This window comes from Aspergillus viridinutans (genome assembly GCF_018404265.1).
Source record: "Aspergillus viridinutans IFM 47045 DNA, scaffold_6, whole genome shotgun sequence".
Lineage (NCBI taxonomy): Eukaryota > Fungi > Ascomycota > Eurotiomycetes > Eurotiales > Aspergillaceae > Aspergillus > Aspergillus viridinutans.
Window position 1 is genome coordinate 1,125,960 of NW_025091222.1, and position 16,784 is coordinate 1,142,743.

The window sequence follows — 16,784 nt, forward strand, 5'->3', positions numbered from 1 at the left end:
CAGCGGTCCATGCAGCTAGTAGTGTATGCAGAGACATGGAGCAGGTCTTTTCAGGAGTGGATGGTGGGTGTTGTACTTAAGGTAAAAGGAGAAATGAAAATGATAATCAAATGGAACGAAAATACTAATAAGACCACACTGGCCAATTACGATACCTACCTTAATGTACAGTATCTAAGTAGTCAGCCCAGTGAGGTACTAGATACTAATTAGCCTGGTAGTGCCTGTATTGGATAGATACTGGTGTTCAGAACTACCTTTGGGGGCTAGGCAATGCGAGCTTAGGGACCCAGTCTATAATATTTTAGCACAGAAATTGGTGCACTATCTAGGACATTTCTAAGATAAGTACAGGTACTGTCAGCTGTCAGCATGAGCTTGGGTGATCCTACTCTGTGTCTGTGTATCACTAGTTATACCTACCTTAGCTACCTTAGCTACCTTGGGTCTTTTACTAGTTTCTATGGTCTCTCTCCCATGCAACTGTAAATACATAATAAAAAGTGCGCAGGTAGTAGATGATATTAATCTGCAACCAGCTCACATGTTATCTATGCATACTGATTCTTCAATTAAGTAGCCTGACAAAGTGATGAGCAAGTAATGCTGATTGACCGACCAGTGAACTAACTCACTAGTGCTAGGTACTATTTAGAAAGAAGAGTACCTCTCTAGAGGCGGCCTTAATAATAACTATTGGTTATTAGCTAGTCCATGCCTTCCATTGCTCTTAGGACTCCTAGGTCTTAATAATCATAACATATTCTATTACTCTTCATTTTATGTTTCTGATTCTCATCAGCTCTTTACTCATTCTAAGGCCTACATATCTTGAAGAATTGTGTTCGCTGATCATTCTATTATCTAGTTAGAAACTCAACCATATTAAACTTTTTTAATAATTCATAAATGATGCTTGCTACTGCAGTTACAGAGTAAACCTAAGGTAAGGAGAATAATACTCTCTGTATATGAAACACACCTTACTAATGTAACTAAATCCATATGATTCTCCGAAGAACTATAAGCTAATTTAAAGAACATCCGCTAGTCCAAGAATGGTGCTACTTACTACACATCAATCAAACAAGTCTAATTTTTAGATATCCTCTTTGGTTGTGCCATAGACACCAGAGCAAAAGTGACAGAGGAAGATATGAATTGAAAGAACTTAAGGAGCCTAGGAGATTATTCATTCTTTTTCCTTTTTATTTTACAACAAAAAGAACGGGGAAAGAGAAAAGAAGAAAGAGGGGAAAATAAAAGAAAAGGAAAAGAAAAGCAGTCACATGTAACATTATACGTCTGTGCTCCATGATTATGAGGTCTTGTCTTCTCAAAATACCATGTCTGCAATTCAACCACATCAGTGGTGTATTCTTCTATTATCGGCCGTTCCAGATGAATCGAATGGTTAAGTTTGGCCCAGAGAGCATTGTTTGGCGAGTTATGGCACACGGACATCGAGTGTGGTGTGTGGAACTGTGGAGTGGTTTCGACTAAGACCTGCCAGACCCGATTCTATTTATCCTGTATGGAGTACATATTCAAAGTTTATCCTTCCAGAGCTCAATATAATAGGGCCCTAAAGTTGAAATGACATCAGGATAGAAGAGGAGCAAGGGTGGAATGTTTGCGATTTGGTGAACCCAAAGAATAGGATTCAGATAACCTGCATGCCAGGAGCAGGGCTAGATTTGAAGCACGAATATTTCTTACACCATATAAACCTAGGTATTACCGCACATGTTGGGCCAGTATCCGGGGGGGAGCCTCGTGAGGTGAAGGCATATACTCTGTATATCAAGAGTTCAACCTTTATCGGTGGCTGCTAAACACAAGGATCGAATGTGGCACAGGTTGGGGGAGACTCCGATAAACTTCACCATTATTAAGAACTCTAGACTTCAAGTAGTAGCTCTTTTCTAATGGTGCATAACATTGTGAAAAAGTAAGATTAAAAATAAGGGGAAGATATGTACCAGAATACATCGCAACTACTTGTAGCTCTGGAGAGACACCTATTATTTGAAGTGTCTCAGCTGACTGATGAATATCAGAATGGAATTCGACCTTCCCTGTCAGACTCCCCTGTCAGCCAGAAGTCATATATCATCAGCATGAAGTTTGTGCAGAATGGAGCCAAGGCTTCTCAGAATGAAAACATTCAGGAGAGAGGAGTAACAGTGATCCTAGCAGCGATCTCCAGACCCATGCGCTTCAGCCACCACCTGCCACTGAATTAGGTTGCTTGCCTGTGTGCTCTCTTGCTTTCTAGCCGTTCGGTTACTGTAGAAAATGTGGGCCATGAAAACCTGGATGGCAACCATAGTACGTAGGTAGCTACGGTGGAGTAGACTAACGTGCCTCATAGGCCGGAAGTAATACGGAGTAGACTAGTATTTCCCCAGAGGCTGAATTCGTGACAGTCAAAGAGGGTGGTTGGTGAGACCAAGTCCCAAAGGCTCTTCCTAGGAATGAACTTGGAGTTCGAAGTTTGTTTGCAAGACTGGCCCTCCAAGAATGAGCCTCTCACTCATATTATTTGCTGGCCTAATTATATACAAGATGGCCAATGCACCATAGCTCCTTAAGTTCAATATCTACCTACAGAGTATAGGTTACTTTGTTCCCGTACGCTTTCTTTAGCATTAGCTTGGCCCCTGCCCATTCTTAGAACGGACCTTGACAGACATTTGTAATGCTGCGTGTATTTATCCTTGGAGATGAAGCAAAGAAAATCCTGATTTGAAAAATAGCACAAAGATTTGCCATGTTTGGTGTGTATGGGAAAACTAGGTTAATCCATTCAGACCATTCAGCACTAAACAAAGCATTCATAAGATAGTCATCTGTACTCCGTATTATTTTGAATAATCCATTAAAGTAAGAAAACGCAATGAAAAGTATAAATTGAGTAAACAACCACTGTTTTCTGACATAACGGTCCCAGAAGCGAGAAGATAGTATGACCCAACTTCAGACGGTCACATCATAATACCTGCCAGGTTGAAAGGAAAACTCACAGGCAAATGATTCTCCCATTGATCTCCGGGGTTGAAACTGCAACTAATTTCTACGTAGGCTGGTCATCTAGAGGAGATACCTTAGCCTCGGGCGGTTCAACCAATTGCCAGTGAATCAATGGTTTGCAAATCTCTGAAAGGCTGATACATCGTTACTAGCGACTACGAACATGAGGTCCGAGCTCACCTTGGCGATCAAATTGGAGTAGTAATAACATGAAGAATAAAACTTATCCCTGAAATGATTATTTCTTGCTACTCGCAAGATTTTGCTAAGTTACTGATGCCATAAGCAGACCATCAGCCTTAGAGCAGTGTGGCTGCAGATGGTAATATAACTTTCTGCAAGTGGCTCTAATAGGATACTTGCTAACGACCAAAATATTTTTCTCCTCTGGTACTTTGTCAGACCAGAGTCATGCCAGACGATACAGATTAATGGCACGAGCATCTGCAATTCTACCCTCAAGTAGTAGGAGGATCGACAATCCGAGAAGATAAGTTCCACGTCTATGTGGGCAAGCTTATGGCTGTAGACTTGATTCTGGTGGAGCTGATGATAATATGAGTGTTACGGCGGACTATTTGTACAAAAGGGACTTTTGGATTTTTTACTGTTTGCCGCATGTATTACCTTTTGCCACTACCTCCACACAACATTAAAAGTTGTATTAATATTGAATTCTCACATAGTAGGGATATCAAATTGAATTGAATAGTATCAATATCGAATTGAATTCTTATATAGTAGGGATATTGAATTAAATAGTAGTAATATATAATTCTTATAGAGGTATAGTAGTAGGATATTAAATACTACTATACTTATATATATTCTAAATATGTAGTATAAGTGGTAGGGTGTACCCTAAGTCTTAAATATATAAATTCTAACTACTCTCTGTACATAGGGGCACTACCTTAGTATATGAGGATTTAATATTCCTACTATATAAGAATTTGATATTAATACTATTTGATTTAATATCCTTACTATATGAGAATTCGATTCAATATTGATACTATTTGATTCGATATCCTTACTATATAAGAATTCAACATTGATACTATTCGATTTGATATCCCTACTATATGAGAATTCAATATTGATACTATTTGATTTAATATCCTTACTATATGAGAATTCGATTCAATATTGATACTATTNCGATTTGATATCCCTACTATATGAGAATTCAATATTGATACTATTTGATTTAATATCCTTACTATATGAGAATTCGATTCAATATTGATACTATTCGATTTGATATCCCTACTATATGAGATTTCAATATTACTATTTAATAATTACTACTTTAATATTACTGCAGTGTGTGCAACTGTAGTGAGGGTAAGTGTGGTGAGATGTAATCATTATAAAAAAACCAAAAGTCCCTTTTGTACAAATAGTCCGCCGTAAGTGTTCACAATAATACAATAATCACCCCAGCAAACGGGCACATGTGCTATTATCTTTGAACACCTTGACCTCCGCCATGGAAGGTGCACGGTTTCAGACCCATAGAAGGCCAATCCTTTGAGTATGACACAATGAGACAACTCGAATTTTTCTTCTGTTGCTACACATTTACCATGACTTTCTCGAACCATTTAAGAGGTAACTGCGAGTAACGAAATGGCAGTTAATCTTCAACAGTAATTATCAATACTACCAGTCATGCAGCCGAGTTACCTCCTTAACTTAAGAGGGTCGAGGTTGCATAGCGGCACAGATCATTACTACTTTGGCTTGCCTGCATGCCATTATCGGCAGCACGCTAGCCTGGGGCAATTTCTTTTCTCCGAGCTTGAAAAATACATATCTCGGCTGCACGGACTCAGACTGGGGCTGCCTTCGCCTCCCCACAGCGCCCACCCTCACCCGGGAATGGCCGAGGATCGATATGCACCTAGCCCAAGCTGTCCTACGGTAGGCTCCAGCCTCCTAGCACGTACTTATTGTACTCTGTAGCAACAAGATACATAATACGGACAGCGCTACCTATACCTACCTACAGTACCTGCGTCGTTCTCTGTACTCTGTAGATAATGCCTACATCCTACTCCATGCTACAGAGTACCGATGATTACTTTTATGTCAGATACCTAATTAATACCCAGTCATCCTTGTACTATGTACTTCAATACCATTCACTGGAAGGGAAATGCTATCTATCTCTTTGCGTGCTCCTATTACAGATGATCTTTCACAACTATTAGAGGGGTTCATTCATGATAACAAGCCTTTCAGATCGACACAGTATGTATCTGCGTATCCATAGACACTTATATTACTACGGTATTCTGCAATCTCCACCTGGTATGATTACATTACACGCCAACAGATGACATCCACCTAGTTAGAGCGAGTCTCGGTGGGCCTCATACTGAAATCTGGATCCTTCAGGCGGCAGAGACGACGTTTTCCCGCTGGTGGACTGCCCCTTAGCTTCGTCTAGCTAGAAATGGAACGGGCAATGGTGCGCATAGAGGCATGACATGCAGCTCGTAATGTCGATCAAGACGGAAGCCGCTCTGCATTGCTGATAATCGCACGCCTGAAATATATTACAGTCTCTACTGACGATTGACCGAAAGACAATAAGGTAATGGCCCCAGTCTCTGGATGGATATGGTGACGATGTCCAAGTAGGTAGGTAGATGTAGGTTGAACACTGTGGGATAATATATTTTACCAACAAATGTCAATGTCCCCTATTTATCCACGCTCGCATAAATCTTTAATCAGTCTAATAGATGACTTCGAGTTTGACCATAGTGCATATCTGACAGCACTAGGCTACATTTGCATGCAGGTAGATGTACAAATCCGTTGCCTTGTCATTATTGCACTTTCTGGGGAATAGCGTAAGCCGGTTGGATAAAGTGGGAACGCTGAACTATCATCCCGTAAGATTCTTGAGTGTATGGTCGACTATTACTGTTGAGGACTGCAAACTACTGGTGGAATTTATATCATTAACAAGTCTAAAGCTAGTATGATATTGGATTGTGATGCAAGATGTATACATGCTATAGATAAGCGCGGATATGATTTACTAGGCACTCAGGCTACAGCCAATCCTAGGTTGTGAGCATCATCAAGGTAAAAGACAGTTCTCATTTTCTCATCCTGTCTGCATTGTGAAGGGTGAGTACTACTTATGTGTATAATAGCATCACAGACACCTACAAAAGCTTGATTGTGGAGCATAGCAGAGGCCTTTTATCCCTCTTTCCTCTTCATCAGAAGCCATATTATCTCAGAAATTGGGCCACATATATCAGATGATACTGTTATCATATTATTGCCAGTACCTCTCTAAGGGTTATCTTAATCACCTATTCTAAGTAGCCCTAGACCATTAGGGTCTAATGCATTTCAGGAGTTATAGAATAGTAAGATAAATCATTCGATGAATTTTTGCCACATTATCGCCGAGTAGTCCAGGGGTAAGATTCATCGTTTGGGATTCCAAACCTTGTCTCGATGAGACCTGCGTTCGAATCGCGGCTCGGGCCCCACGTCCCTTTTCTCTCTTTTTTTCCTTCTTCGTCCCTTTTCCACCGATATCTGTCGTCCCCATTCATCAATATTCTTTGCCTAAACCAAGTTTTCTTGCATAGTTAAATATGATAGTGATAGGGCTTCGATAACTGTTGTATGTAGTAAATTTGGACGATTAGGGGACCTGCTAAGTTCAATATAGTTGACTAATGACCCTTAACTAAGCCAATGGATAAAATTACGCTGTATTATGGCTCAAGTCGCGACCAGCAAATTACACAGCTGAAGCATGAATTACAGAGCAGCTCGCAGCCAACTCACAACCTCCAGGGAGAAAGTATGATAACGAGATAAGTACCTACGGAGTACTCTGTAGTACTTGCTTACCCTGAATTCTCAACAGTATCTTCCACTCAGCTACCTAGATGAGAGTCGTAGCTTTCCATTGGTTCGCCGACCGTCGGGACACCATCGCGCGACCGCTCGTGCCTTGTGGTCTTAGCAAATAATGGACTGTCTTTGGCTGGCAACTCATATCGGCGAGACTGCAGACCCGCATACGGGATCTTGTACCACTAGATTCGAAGGTCAGAATGGGTTGCTCTCTCAAATCAATGTCAAGACCGGAATGTCAATCATTCCTGATATGTCTCCCATAATATCGCTGGCCCTCCTGTTCTTGCTTAGGCCATTGATTAAATGTATGAGCGGCGATGGTGTGGACATATTGTATCAACAGAGTACACAGTAGATTTTGTTCACTTTGGCCCCACTTCATTTAGCTGGCTAATTTGTCGATTTCTGACGTTCTATTATTTCCATCGCAAAAGATCCGAGGTTCCTATATTACGCACACGACGCGAACGTTTACTAGTTGCTCATGGCCCTGCTACTCCATGGTCTAGATACCTTAGTCCATCTACTCGCACTGACTAGAGAGGTACTGCAGTCCGCTTTCAAGCTAGCTTAACTAGCCTGACTCCACCGTCAACTTAGCTTGTTGACTTGATAGTTGATTAACCCTGGTGGCTAAAACCAAGAGGCAGTGGATATTATTTTACACTAATGACCGTTTTTGAGCATTACATGGAAAAATTGGCCAGGAGTCCCATTGACAATCTCCTCCCGCGTTCTTTGTCCTGTATGTGACTCCCTTTGGAAGGTATTAGAGACATCTTCTTACACTGAACTCCGAGCCAAGAGGTGCGGAAAATATCCGAGCTGTGGTCCTTTTGATCAAAACTCTGTAGCTCCAGCCCCACAAGCAGTTCAGGGAACCTGGTTATTATTGTTATCTACCGGAGGCTATCTAATAGTTATTTGAAGACAATAAAATAGTAGGATGGTTACATCAGGTCAGCCTTACAGGAAAGGATGCACCCAACAATGAAATGATGATCCTCACTTGTTGTCCTTCCAGGATACTTGGTTACAAAATGCTCTAATGGTCGGCAAGCAGTATCCAGCACGTCACATCGCCTACTAGACATTGGTTTTGTACTTGGGCCCTCTTCAGTTTTCTTCCCCTCTTCACTTGAAGAGGGCCCAGTGAGTTCGAGAGCCATGAAAGAAAATATAGGAAGATCAAATGCGTGAGGCTTTGATTGAACCTTAGCAGTACGTCAATTCAACGCCCACTGTGTCAAAATGGCAAATAATCACCAATCATACCTAGGATCAAGACATCGGATGATGTTTAGGGCGTGCTCTTCCACAAATTGGCATCAAGACTCGAATGAGATGCATGTCAGGCATGGAAGGTTCTTTGAAGTTCCGGGCCCAAACTGCATATATCATGTGTTCACTGGGTCAACGAGAAGAGTCCTACTATGAGCAGCTCATCCACAAAGGTAGACCATGACATCAGCATTCTGCTGCCTTTGCCGGCAGGTAAGGTATCAGCAGGTTTGCCTATAGGCGCACTGGCGTTGCTCAGGCCCTGCCAACATCGGTCTATGAGGCGGTAGCGGAAATGCAGCTCATGCTTCCCCCCGAAGCACTAATGCGTCTATGCAAAAGGGTGCATCCTGGCTCATGTCGCATGAAGTCTTCTAGAATTTCTTGCCCTCGGCAATTACTCCGCATTCAGCCCCTACGGCTCCGACTCTGAAACTCTAACCCCCCTACATCATCAGATCGATTTGACAGGGTTGAGTACCTCCAGGAGAAGTCGAGGAGCTTTTGCTGAGAAGACTCCTCCATGCTTCTGTCCGCGCCCCTTGGGCGACCAATGCAGAAAACGTACAATAAGTAGCCGAGGCTGCCTTGTTTGACAAGCTTCTTGAGCTTCGCAGTCTCATGGCATACATTCACTGGAAGAGTATCCCATTGTGTATCAAAATGTTGAAACATATCGCTCAGGGTAATACATGGATCATCAGCTATCGTTCTCAGTTACCAGGGTGAGGGAACATATCAGACCCATCACTAGGCTTCCATAACCAGCCAGCGGGATGAAAGCAGACTTCGAAGTCGACTCCACCAAAGAGTCCTATGGCACCATATAAGTCATAGTCTCCTTCCAATCCCTCAACGCCTCCAGCCTCCTCGTCGACTTCTTCATGGAGGTTCCAGCCTCCTTCTCTCTGCCCATTTCTAGTAAAGAAGACATCGACTTGGGCTCTCTTATACCCGGTTCGCGAAGCTCCATTTAGATGTTCTGGAAGACGAAGGACCATCCCCAGACCGACAGTATCGTTCACATTAAAGGCGTCTGTGAATTGCTTCCCTCCCCACGAGTCATTCACGAAGCGACAACCGTCATCAGAAAAGACAGCAAGGCTACCCCTTTCCCAGCCGGGAGACCGCCAAGAGGGATAAGGCTGCGCGACAAATCCAATAGAAAACCCGCTCGAATCAGCAAACCCAGTCCCAGGCCCGGCACGGAGACCAAGCAATTTGACCTCGAAATATATAGTCTTGCTCTTTTCAGTGGCATAAGGGGAATCATTAATTGGAAAATAAAGAGGCAGGCTTGTGGTAATTATGCAGTCACCGTTCCCGTTCGTTGTAGAGCCCTTCCATCGACCTGGGTATGCGACAGTAAGGCTACCATGAAACTCATTCGGCTGCACAGGGCGGAGGTCATATCTCCGTACACAGTCGTAGACAGCAGCCGAAGGCATCGCCGGCGGATGCAAAGGCACTCTGTCGCAGAACTCATGAGCGCGCTCTGCGTCATCACGGGATGCATTGCCAGCATTTGAACAGAAATAGCCTGTCACCGGCGGCGGAGGCAATATTGCTGTGTCAGGCACCAGTTCCTGCCAGTTGTGGTATGGAGGAGGAGCAGGCTCGGCTCGTCCGCTATCCATTTGCTCAGGATGCCATGCTGCTTGGGAAGCATAGTAGCTTGGAGGTGGTGCCTGGAAGTTGGGGCAGTCACTCATAGTAAACAGACCACCGAGGGAATGTCTGTCGCAAATAATATCCTTCCCAGTAAGGCCTTTTTGTGCGGGCGCAAAAATAATTGTTCTTCTCTAGCAAGTAAGAGAAGGGTCACACGCTGATGATAGACAGCGACTCGGCTGGGTTGGCGAGGCTTCTGTAGCCGTTTGGCTTTTCTGAGTGCTGCCAAGCGTGGCTATGCTTGGTACAATCCAGATGAGCGGACTCCGTATACAATGGTCTCAATGAGGAGAAGCAGTCGACAACGATGAGAGAGGCAAGAGCTGAACCTCGATACTATGAGTACCCTGCCACCATGCCTTCTTGCTTGCTCAAATTATCCAGTCATCAAAGGAAGTTTCTATCTCGGTTTTTTTTTATCAGATCAACCTTAGGTAGTTAGAGTGAGCCACCTATCCATGGAACTGCAACTGGCAAGGCCCGAGTAGGAATATATCAGTCCATGAATTGATCCTCCTCCATTCTCCACTTCACTACCTTGGTTGGGAATGAATATCAAATTTAGCTCGCTTGTGCATGGTAGTATTAATATAAAGCCATAGCTTAAGTCATTGTCGCGAGCAGGTATAATCAACAGAAACACCATCTTTCACTTTCCTCAGTCATCACCGTCCGCCCTTATATGTTGTCGGGGCTCAAGTGACTCTTCAATATCTATGATACTACCGCCTTCGAGAGGGTCAGACTTTATGCATAAACAATAACAAACTCACTCTCCTAAGATACGGAGTACGGAGTACAGAAAGGCTTGAGAACCTGTCTCTTAAGGTTGTTGGAGGTAGCTTAGACTCTTTCCCCTCTCTCCAATCAAATCAATGCATCACATGCGGCTGCAGCATCGGGCAAATTTGAGGCTGGTCCAGTCAGGACGGGTAGCAGTTCACAGTCAAAAACCATGAGGTCTCACAACTCTCAACCTGGAGGTGTTGACTGGCCTTTTCGCCATCTCGAGATATTTCAAACTAGGAGAGTCGTTTTAAACCGGTGCACGTCGGCTGCCAGTTCGGCTCTCACTGATGTTACTCGTTCAATGACGAAATCAAGAAATCCTCGTCGTGTTTCGAGTGCTTCAAGAGTGCTTCTTTTTTCTTTCTTTCTTTCTTTCTTTTTTTTTTTTTTTAACTGTGTTCCATGGGAAATCTCATTGCAAATCTGCCAGTCTAAGCTTGAACGGATAACTTGGGGAGACTTCCCTGCCATCAGATTCTGATCTAACGCTTCGCCATACGTGATCGGGCCCCGCATTGCCTGTCCCATTGTTGGTAGAGAGCATCAGTGAGAATGGAACAAAAGCCCCAGAATAAGAGAAGACGCCGTTCTTCAATAACTCAGCAACTTCACCGGATCTTCAATGTCGACAGGCAAGAATCTGTGAGTCCACCTGCTTTTTGACTATTTCTTCTTAATCCCGCATGGTCCTGTGGCGTGGGATAGTGTATATGCATAGATCGACCTAGATCAGTCAAGGCATATAAAAGCCTCTTTACTGACATCTTGAAGCAAAAGCAGCGAGAGTCCTGGCATGTTCCTTCAAACGCAAGTGCAAGAGCTGCGCCTGACCATCATTGCCAGCATAGGAAAGAAGGGATCGACACTACATCATATCACAATGACCAGTACAACAACCAGTCTTCTCACCAGCCTACGAAGGGGAGCCCTGATCTGGGCGATTTGGATTTTGCCCAGGCATGCGGCGCCGCGTCCGGAGAACCGCAACTTCGTTCTAGACGCCAGAAATCTTCGACAGGATTAGAGCATACAGTAGAGAAAGTCCAAGACTTTTCTGGATCGCCCGAAAATGCTGTTCGCTCTATTGAAAGATCTACTGCTCAAAATGTGACCAATAGCGTCCCGCAAAAGAAGGACAAACGAGTCACGCGACGCCTGGAAGCAGAGAGGATAGAGCTTGAGAAACGACTCTTGAAGCTCGAACAGACACAATTGGCAGGGAACCATAATTCACTGAAAAGGGAGACTCGTCGCCTGACAAAGAAGCAGCCCCTTGGTAGCTCTAGCAGGGGCTCTAGTGTGAGTGCTGACGAATCTCGGCCTTCTTCGAGGCGTCTTTCTGCTTTGTTCTCTATATCCAGGCGTACATCAATGTCGCGATCAAGCTCTGTAAATGGCAGGAATGGTGAAGAATCAACAGATGGCGCACCTGTTCCAACGAAAACACCGGCGGACGATTTTTCGACCTTACGGGTCGCTAAACCCTCTTTATCCACGAGTTTGCCGGAACGATTTAGTGCAGTAATATCAAAAGGGTTAATTGTTGGGAGCAATGCTCTGCTTCAAGACCAGACGCCACCGGCGCAGTCTTCGCCATCACCACCAGCAACTACAACTGCAACGAACCAATCAGAGACACTAGAGGTGAACGAAGAATGCTCGTTACAGAAGCCTGAGCCAACATTAGACCATGCGAAGCACCAGATCGACGATTATGGCGAATCGTCAAAGTCACGTAGCTTACAAACATCGCCTGATTTGGACCGGATATCGTTCGCAGCGACTCTACACCTCGCAAGAAGGGCTCGAGATAACGATCAGCTCCAGGGCCGGTCTCCAGGCACGGTTCAGCACCCATCGCTTGTCCAGAGGGATGTAACACAGAATGGAAAACCCTATGACTCGCAAACTCCTGGGTCATCAAAGATGGGCGCAGTTTCCCAACCGAACCCAAGTGCAGTTGAAAACCCAAGCAGCTTACCAACTAAGGTATCAGTCAAGTCTATTCCCAGGAGAACTTTCAAACCATCCCCCCTAAGAGGTGACTCGACAAGCGGCGGGAGTTCTCAGTTGCTTGCTGGAAACTCCAGCACTTCGCGTTTGCGCAATTCTGGAGGGTCCAGCGGCGCGAGACGAACTCCATCCTCTCCATTGGTGACGGTTGCAACGAGCATGTCTCCTGCTGTGGGATCTTTGCAATTCTTACAACCTTCAATCAATAGCCAATCGGAGACAGAGAGGGAAGGTAAGGCACTAGATGCTGCCTCTGAACGTACGCCCAAATCGAACAATTCTGAGCACACACGTGTCTCGAAAGAGCAAGAGGCCCTCGATTACGTTTCTTCGCAACAGCCACGGACTCGTCATTTGACGCAAAGCTCAGCACCGGTCTCATACCCCCCACAACTGCCTGTGAAGTCACGTATTCAGGCTTCAACTAATGACAAGGATATTAATCATCCGAGCCTGCAACATAATCACCAAGAAGAAGCTCCAGCTATTCATGGTTCCCGAACAGCGAGGGCCAAGCAGGGTATACCTCCCCTGCCAGAGCGCAAATCAGGTGGAAGACCTGATGCCCAGCAATTTGCAACGCCAGACAGCGCATCTTCACGAAGCTCATCTCCAGAGCCTTCTTCGGAAGACTACAATACTGCCGATGAAACTGGGTCGATAGGATCTGCACCCCGAGGCAATGATGACTGCTTGGATGGTAAGTCTGCGGCAGCATCTGGGCCCTGTCTTGTGCAGAATATGGTCGAATCGAACGATTCCACCCGTGCGAGCAAATTCTCAGATGTCGCGGTATCCAAGGTGGGCGACCCGCACGATGACAGGTCAACCACAGAGACAGGAGCCTGCCAAAGGAATCAGTCAATCACGAAGACTTTTGTGATCTGCTGCTCATGTAAATACTGGCATAATATGCCGCCTGAGAGTTATTCGAAGGTCGCTAGTCCTGATGCTTGTTCACTCCCTACCAGAAATGGCCCCACTCTTCTTGGTCGAAGTTCATCTTTCGCCGGTCGAAAGGCGAGCCGGAAATTAACTCGCAGTACCCAGATTAAGTCTGCATTATTGAACGAGCGATCTGCCAACGAGAGGGCCACACTGGGATCGGAAACAAGATCTCAATTTGCTGACACCCCCTTACGGTGCTGTTGGTGCGACCATCCCATGAGCAGGCTTTGTTGTGAGGGATGGACTACCACGGTCTACAAGCACGAGAGGCAGTTTTGAGTCATTAGTTGTTTCTACCTGACTTCTCCATCATTCTTCCCTGTCACTTACTTCCCAGTAACCTATTCGAACTAGATGTTGTTTACTTTGTTGGCATCGCCTGTGCTGACTGACAACCAGTTGAAACTAGACAATGCTCAATAGACTATCCTGCACCCTGAAATATGATTCCACATCTATCTGGTAAACTTCTTCACGCCTCAGGATCTCGCTATTCTCAAATATGCATAGAAGGGTGAGAATGGCCATGGATCAATGACAAAGCGAGAATCGGAGGATAACATCTCGTCCTGTCTGCCACTTCCATGTGACGTAGTCTCTATATCCTTCGAAGCTCCATTGCCAATAGGAAGCATCCCACATGTCAGCTTGAGGTATGACCTCGGCCTGAGCCTGTCATCGCTGTTCTGGGGAGGTCGTCGAATATCAACGCAAAAACTGCAACTCGATAGGTGACTATCAGAGATCATTCAACGCTTCGCACAGGCCTGAGAATAGAGCGAACGTTCTTGTATGTCTTTGATGGCCCATTTCTCGGTGAATCCCGTTTTGAGACCTGTGCATACCACTAAGCCTATTGACAGCGGATACAGTATAGACAACGCGACAGCGACCACTATTCGGAGAGAATTGATCTCATCCTTAAAGCGTAAAAGTTTCTGCCCTACATGAGAATGATGATTTACGACTGCGTCCATGAGGCGAGTTGCCTTACAGATGAAGCCGAGTGCGTAAACCGGACACGGGGTCAGTCGAACTTAGCGGCCTTCTACCCATGATCTAACATGTAGTCCCGTGCCGCCGAAATTCAGAGTTAAAGCATCGATTTTAAATGCCCCTTAACCCAAGATCCAAAAGCCTTACTCCCAAAAAGAAATAAAGACCACGCCAAAGAGCATCTGCGCTCTTTTTCCTTTTGGCTCTCTTCAACGCGCTCTTGGTCTCCTCATACTTGAACCCATGGCGCGCCAAAGAGGTCTGTCGAATGCTTCTTCGTCACCTTCTCTTCCCGATGGAAATCAGGTACCCAGGGAACTTTAGACCCTTAGTGCTCAATGAGGACGTATCAACTAACGCTGTTGAAGGAGCTGGAGAGCATGTATGATTATCTGGCCAAAGTGATCCTACTTGGGCCAAGCGGTGCCGGAAAGTATGTGCCTTGCTGTTGATAACCTCCCAAGTCTCTTTTGCTACTGTTGCTCACATGGTACGGCTCACCGCAGGTCATGTGTATTACATCGATTCGTGAAGGACGAATGTACGGCTCCGATCCCTGACTGAGCCTGATCCTATCCCTCGCTCCCCCTGAGCTGGATAGCCGGCTCGCTAATACACCATGCGACTGTAGGGAGAGTGTTGTCATCACAAACGATAGGGGTCGAATTCTCCTCGAAAATAGTCAGGCTTGGATCCGGTCACCGAAAAACAAGGATTAAACTGCAGCTTTGGGACACCGCGGGCACAGAGAGATTTCGTTCCGTCTCAAGATCGTACTATCGCGGAGCTGCAGGCGCTATCCTGATCTACGATATATCTTCACAAGCTTCATTCGCAGCGCTTCCTACCTTTTTAATGGATGCACGTGCTCTTGCATCTCCCAATCTCACTGTTCTACTAGCCGGGAATAAGGCGGATCTTGCGTCCGACTCCGCGACCCATGGCGATTTCGCAGATGACAGCATGAGAGCCCCTCCTACTCCTTCCAGCACTAGCAGCAAGCAGTCATCATTCCCAATCGACTCGGTTCCTGGTTCTGTTCGCTCCACAAGCCATTTGGGTACTGGAACAAGGCTCACGGCGACATATGCCTTTGAGGGTCGTCAAGTGAGCGCCGAAGAGTCAGCACACTGGGCTGCCAAGGCGAATATTCCTGTTGCTGTCGAGGTGTCGGCTCTTACCGGAGAGGGCGTGGAAGAATTGTTCAACCGATTGGCACGAATTATCCTTACCAAGATTGAGCTAGGGGAGATCGATCCCGACGATCCTCAAAGTGGCATTCAATATGGAGACGGCGGACTGTATGGCCAGGGCACCAGCGATGGGTCGAGTATTCGAAGTCGGATGACAGTCGATGATAATTCCGTGCAACTGCATCGCAGGAATCCAAAAAGGCGGGGTGGCAGTAGGGGAGTGAATAACTGGAGAAGCAACATCGGAGAATGGGAAGAGGTCTTTCGTCTCAGCGGCTCGCACCAAAAGAAGGGTACCGGATGCTGTTGACCCTTCAAACCTCTGGCACGTGTGGATTGTTGGGCGTGTCCTTCCTTCGCTTGCATCAAGTCACGCATTGCTCTTGTCTTAGGCCTTCTGCTCTGGAAGGTCTGCACATCGGAATTCATTTACCCCATATACAACATAATGGAGGTGTGCAAATATTTGCCTTATCTATTCTGTCTGGTTGCTTCACAGCCCTAGATACTTTACATCGCCCTCTTTGCCTCGGAGTTAGGTTCCGTTTCTGCTCGATTGTTTTCATGAAAAATACTCGTTTGCCTTCTCCGTTCTTTTCTTCTTTTACTTTTTCTTTGGCTTTTTCTTTTACGCTGTGCGACCCTCTAATCCCTCTCATCGGTCCTCTCGCAAGGTCTCTACTTGCCATTGCGGCTAATCAGCGAATACCTCATAATGCATGAAACCACCCAAAGCTCTGTCGCTTGCCAGCAGCTGAAATTCTGCCACTCCTGCGTCGCGTTACCAGTGAAATTCGTGGTTGACTTGAGTTGGGCTCAGATATACAGCTATTATTGTTTAATTCCAAATATTAGACACCAGAGCGGCTACCATGTCTTCTTCGTCTCCTGGTCTCAAAATAGGTAGGGCCCGCAATGACGCAGGACCACTGGTTCGAATTACACACATTTTCGAAAGTC

At 45.4% G+C, this 16,784-nt stretch overlaps 3 protein-coding genes and 1 non-coding gene across 4 annotated transcripts; 3 read left to right on the forward strand and 1 right to left on the reverse strand.

The window, feature by feature from the left end:
• The first annotated feature begins 6,466 nt into the window (after positions 1 to 6,466).
• On the forward strand, positions 6,467 to 6,554 carry Aspvir_008206. The gene has a single exon. It is a non-coding gene; the product is annotated as a tRNA-Pro (tRNA).
• Positions 6,555 to 8,927: 2,373 nt separating this feature from the next.
• Positions 8,928 to 9,926, reverse strand: Aspvir_008207 (SSH4 family protein; the record flags this gene model as incomplete). The annotated part of the gene is made up of 1 exon (XM_043271381.1): positions 8,928 to 9,926. One exon carries the CDS (start codon positions 9,924 to 9,926, stop codon positions 8,928 to 8,930), a length of 999 nt encoding a protein of 332 aa, XP_043127316.1.
• Positions 9,927 to 11,296: 1,370 nt separating this feature from the next.
• Aspvir_008208 (uncharacterized protein) lies at positions 11,297 to 13,914 on the forward strand (the record flags this gene model as incomplete). Its single annotated transcript, XM_043271382.1, has 2 exons — positions 11,297 to 11,316; positions 11,403 to 13,914. 2 exons carry the CDS (start codon positions 11,297 to 11,299, stop codon positions 13,912 to 13,914), a joined length of 2,532 nt encoding a protein of 843 aa, XP_043127317.1.
• A 1,336-nt stretch (positions 13,915 to 15,250) lies between these two features.
• Positions 15,251 to 16,134, forward strand: Aspvir_008209 (putative Ras family GTPase (Rab4b); the record flags this gene model as incomplete). The annotated part of the gene is made up of 2 exons (XM_043271383.1): positions 15,251 to 15,258; positions 15,318 to 16,134. 2 exons carry the CDS (start codon positions 15,251 to 15,253, stop codon positions 16,132 to 16,134), a joined length of 825 nt encoding a protein of 274 aa, XP_043127318.1.
• Positions 16,135 to 16,784: the final 650 nt, after the last annotated feature.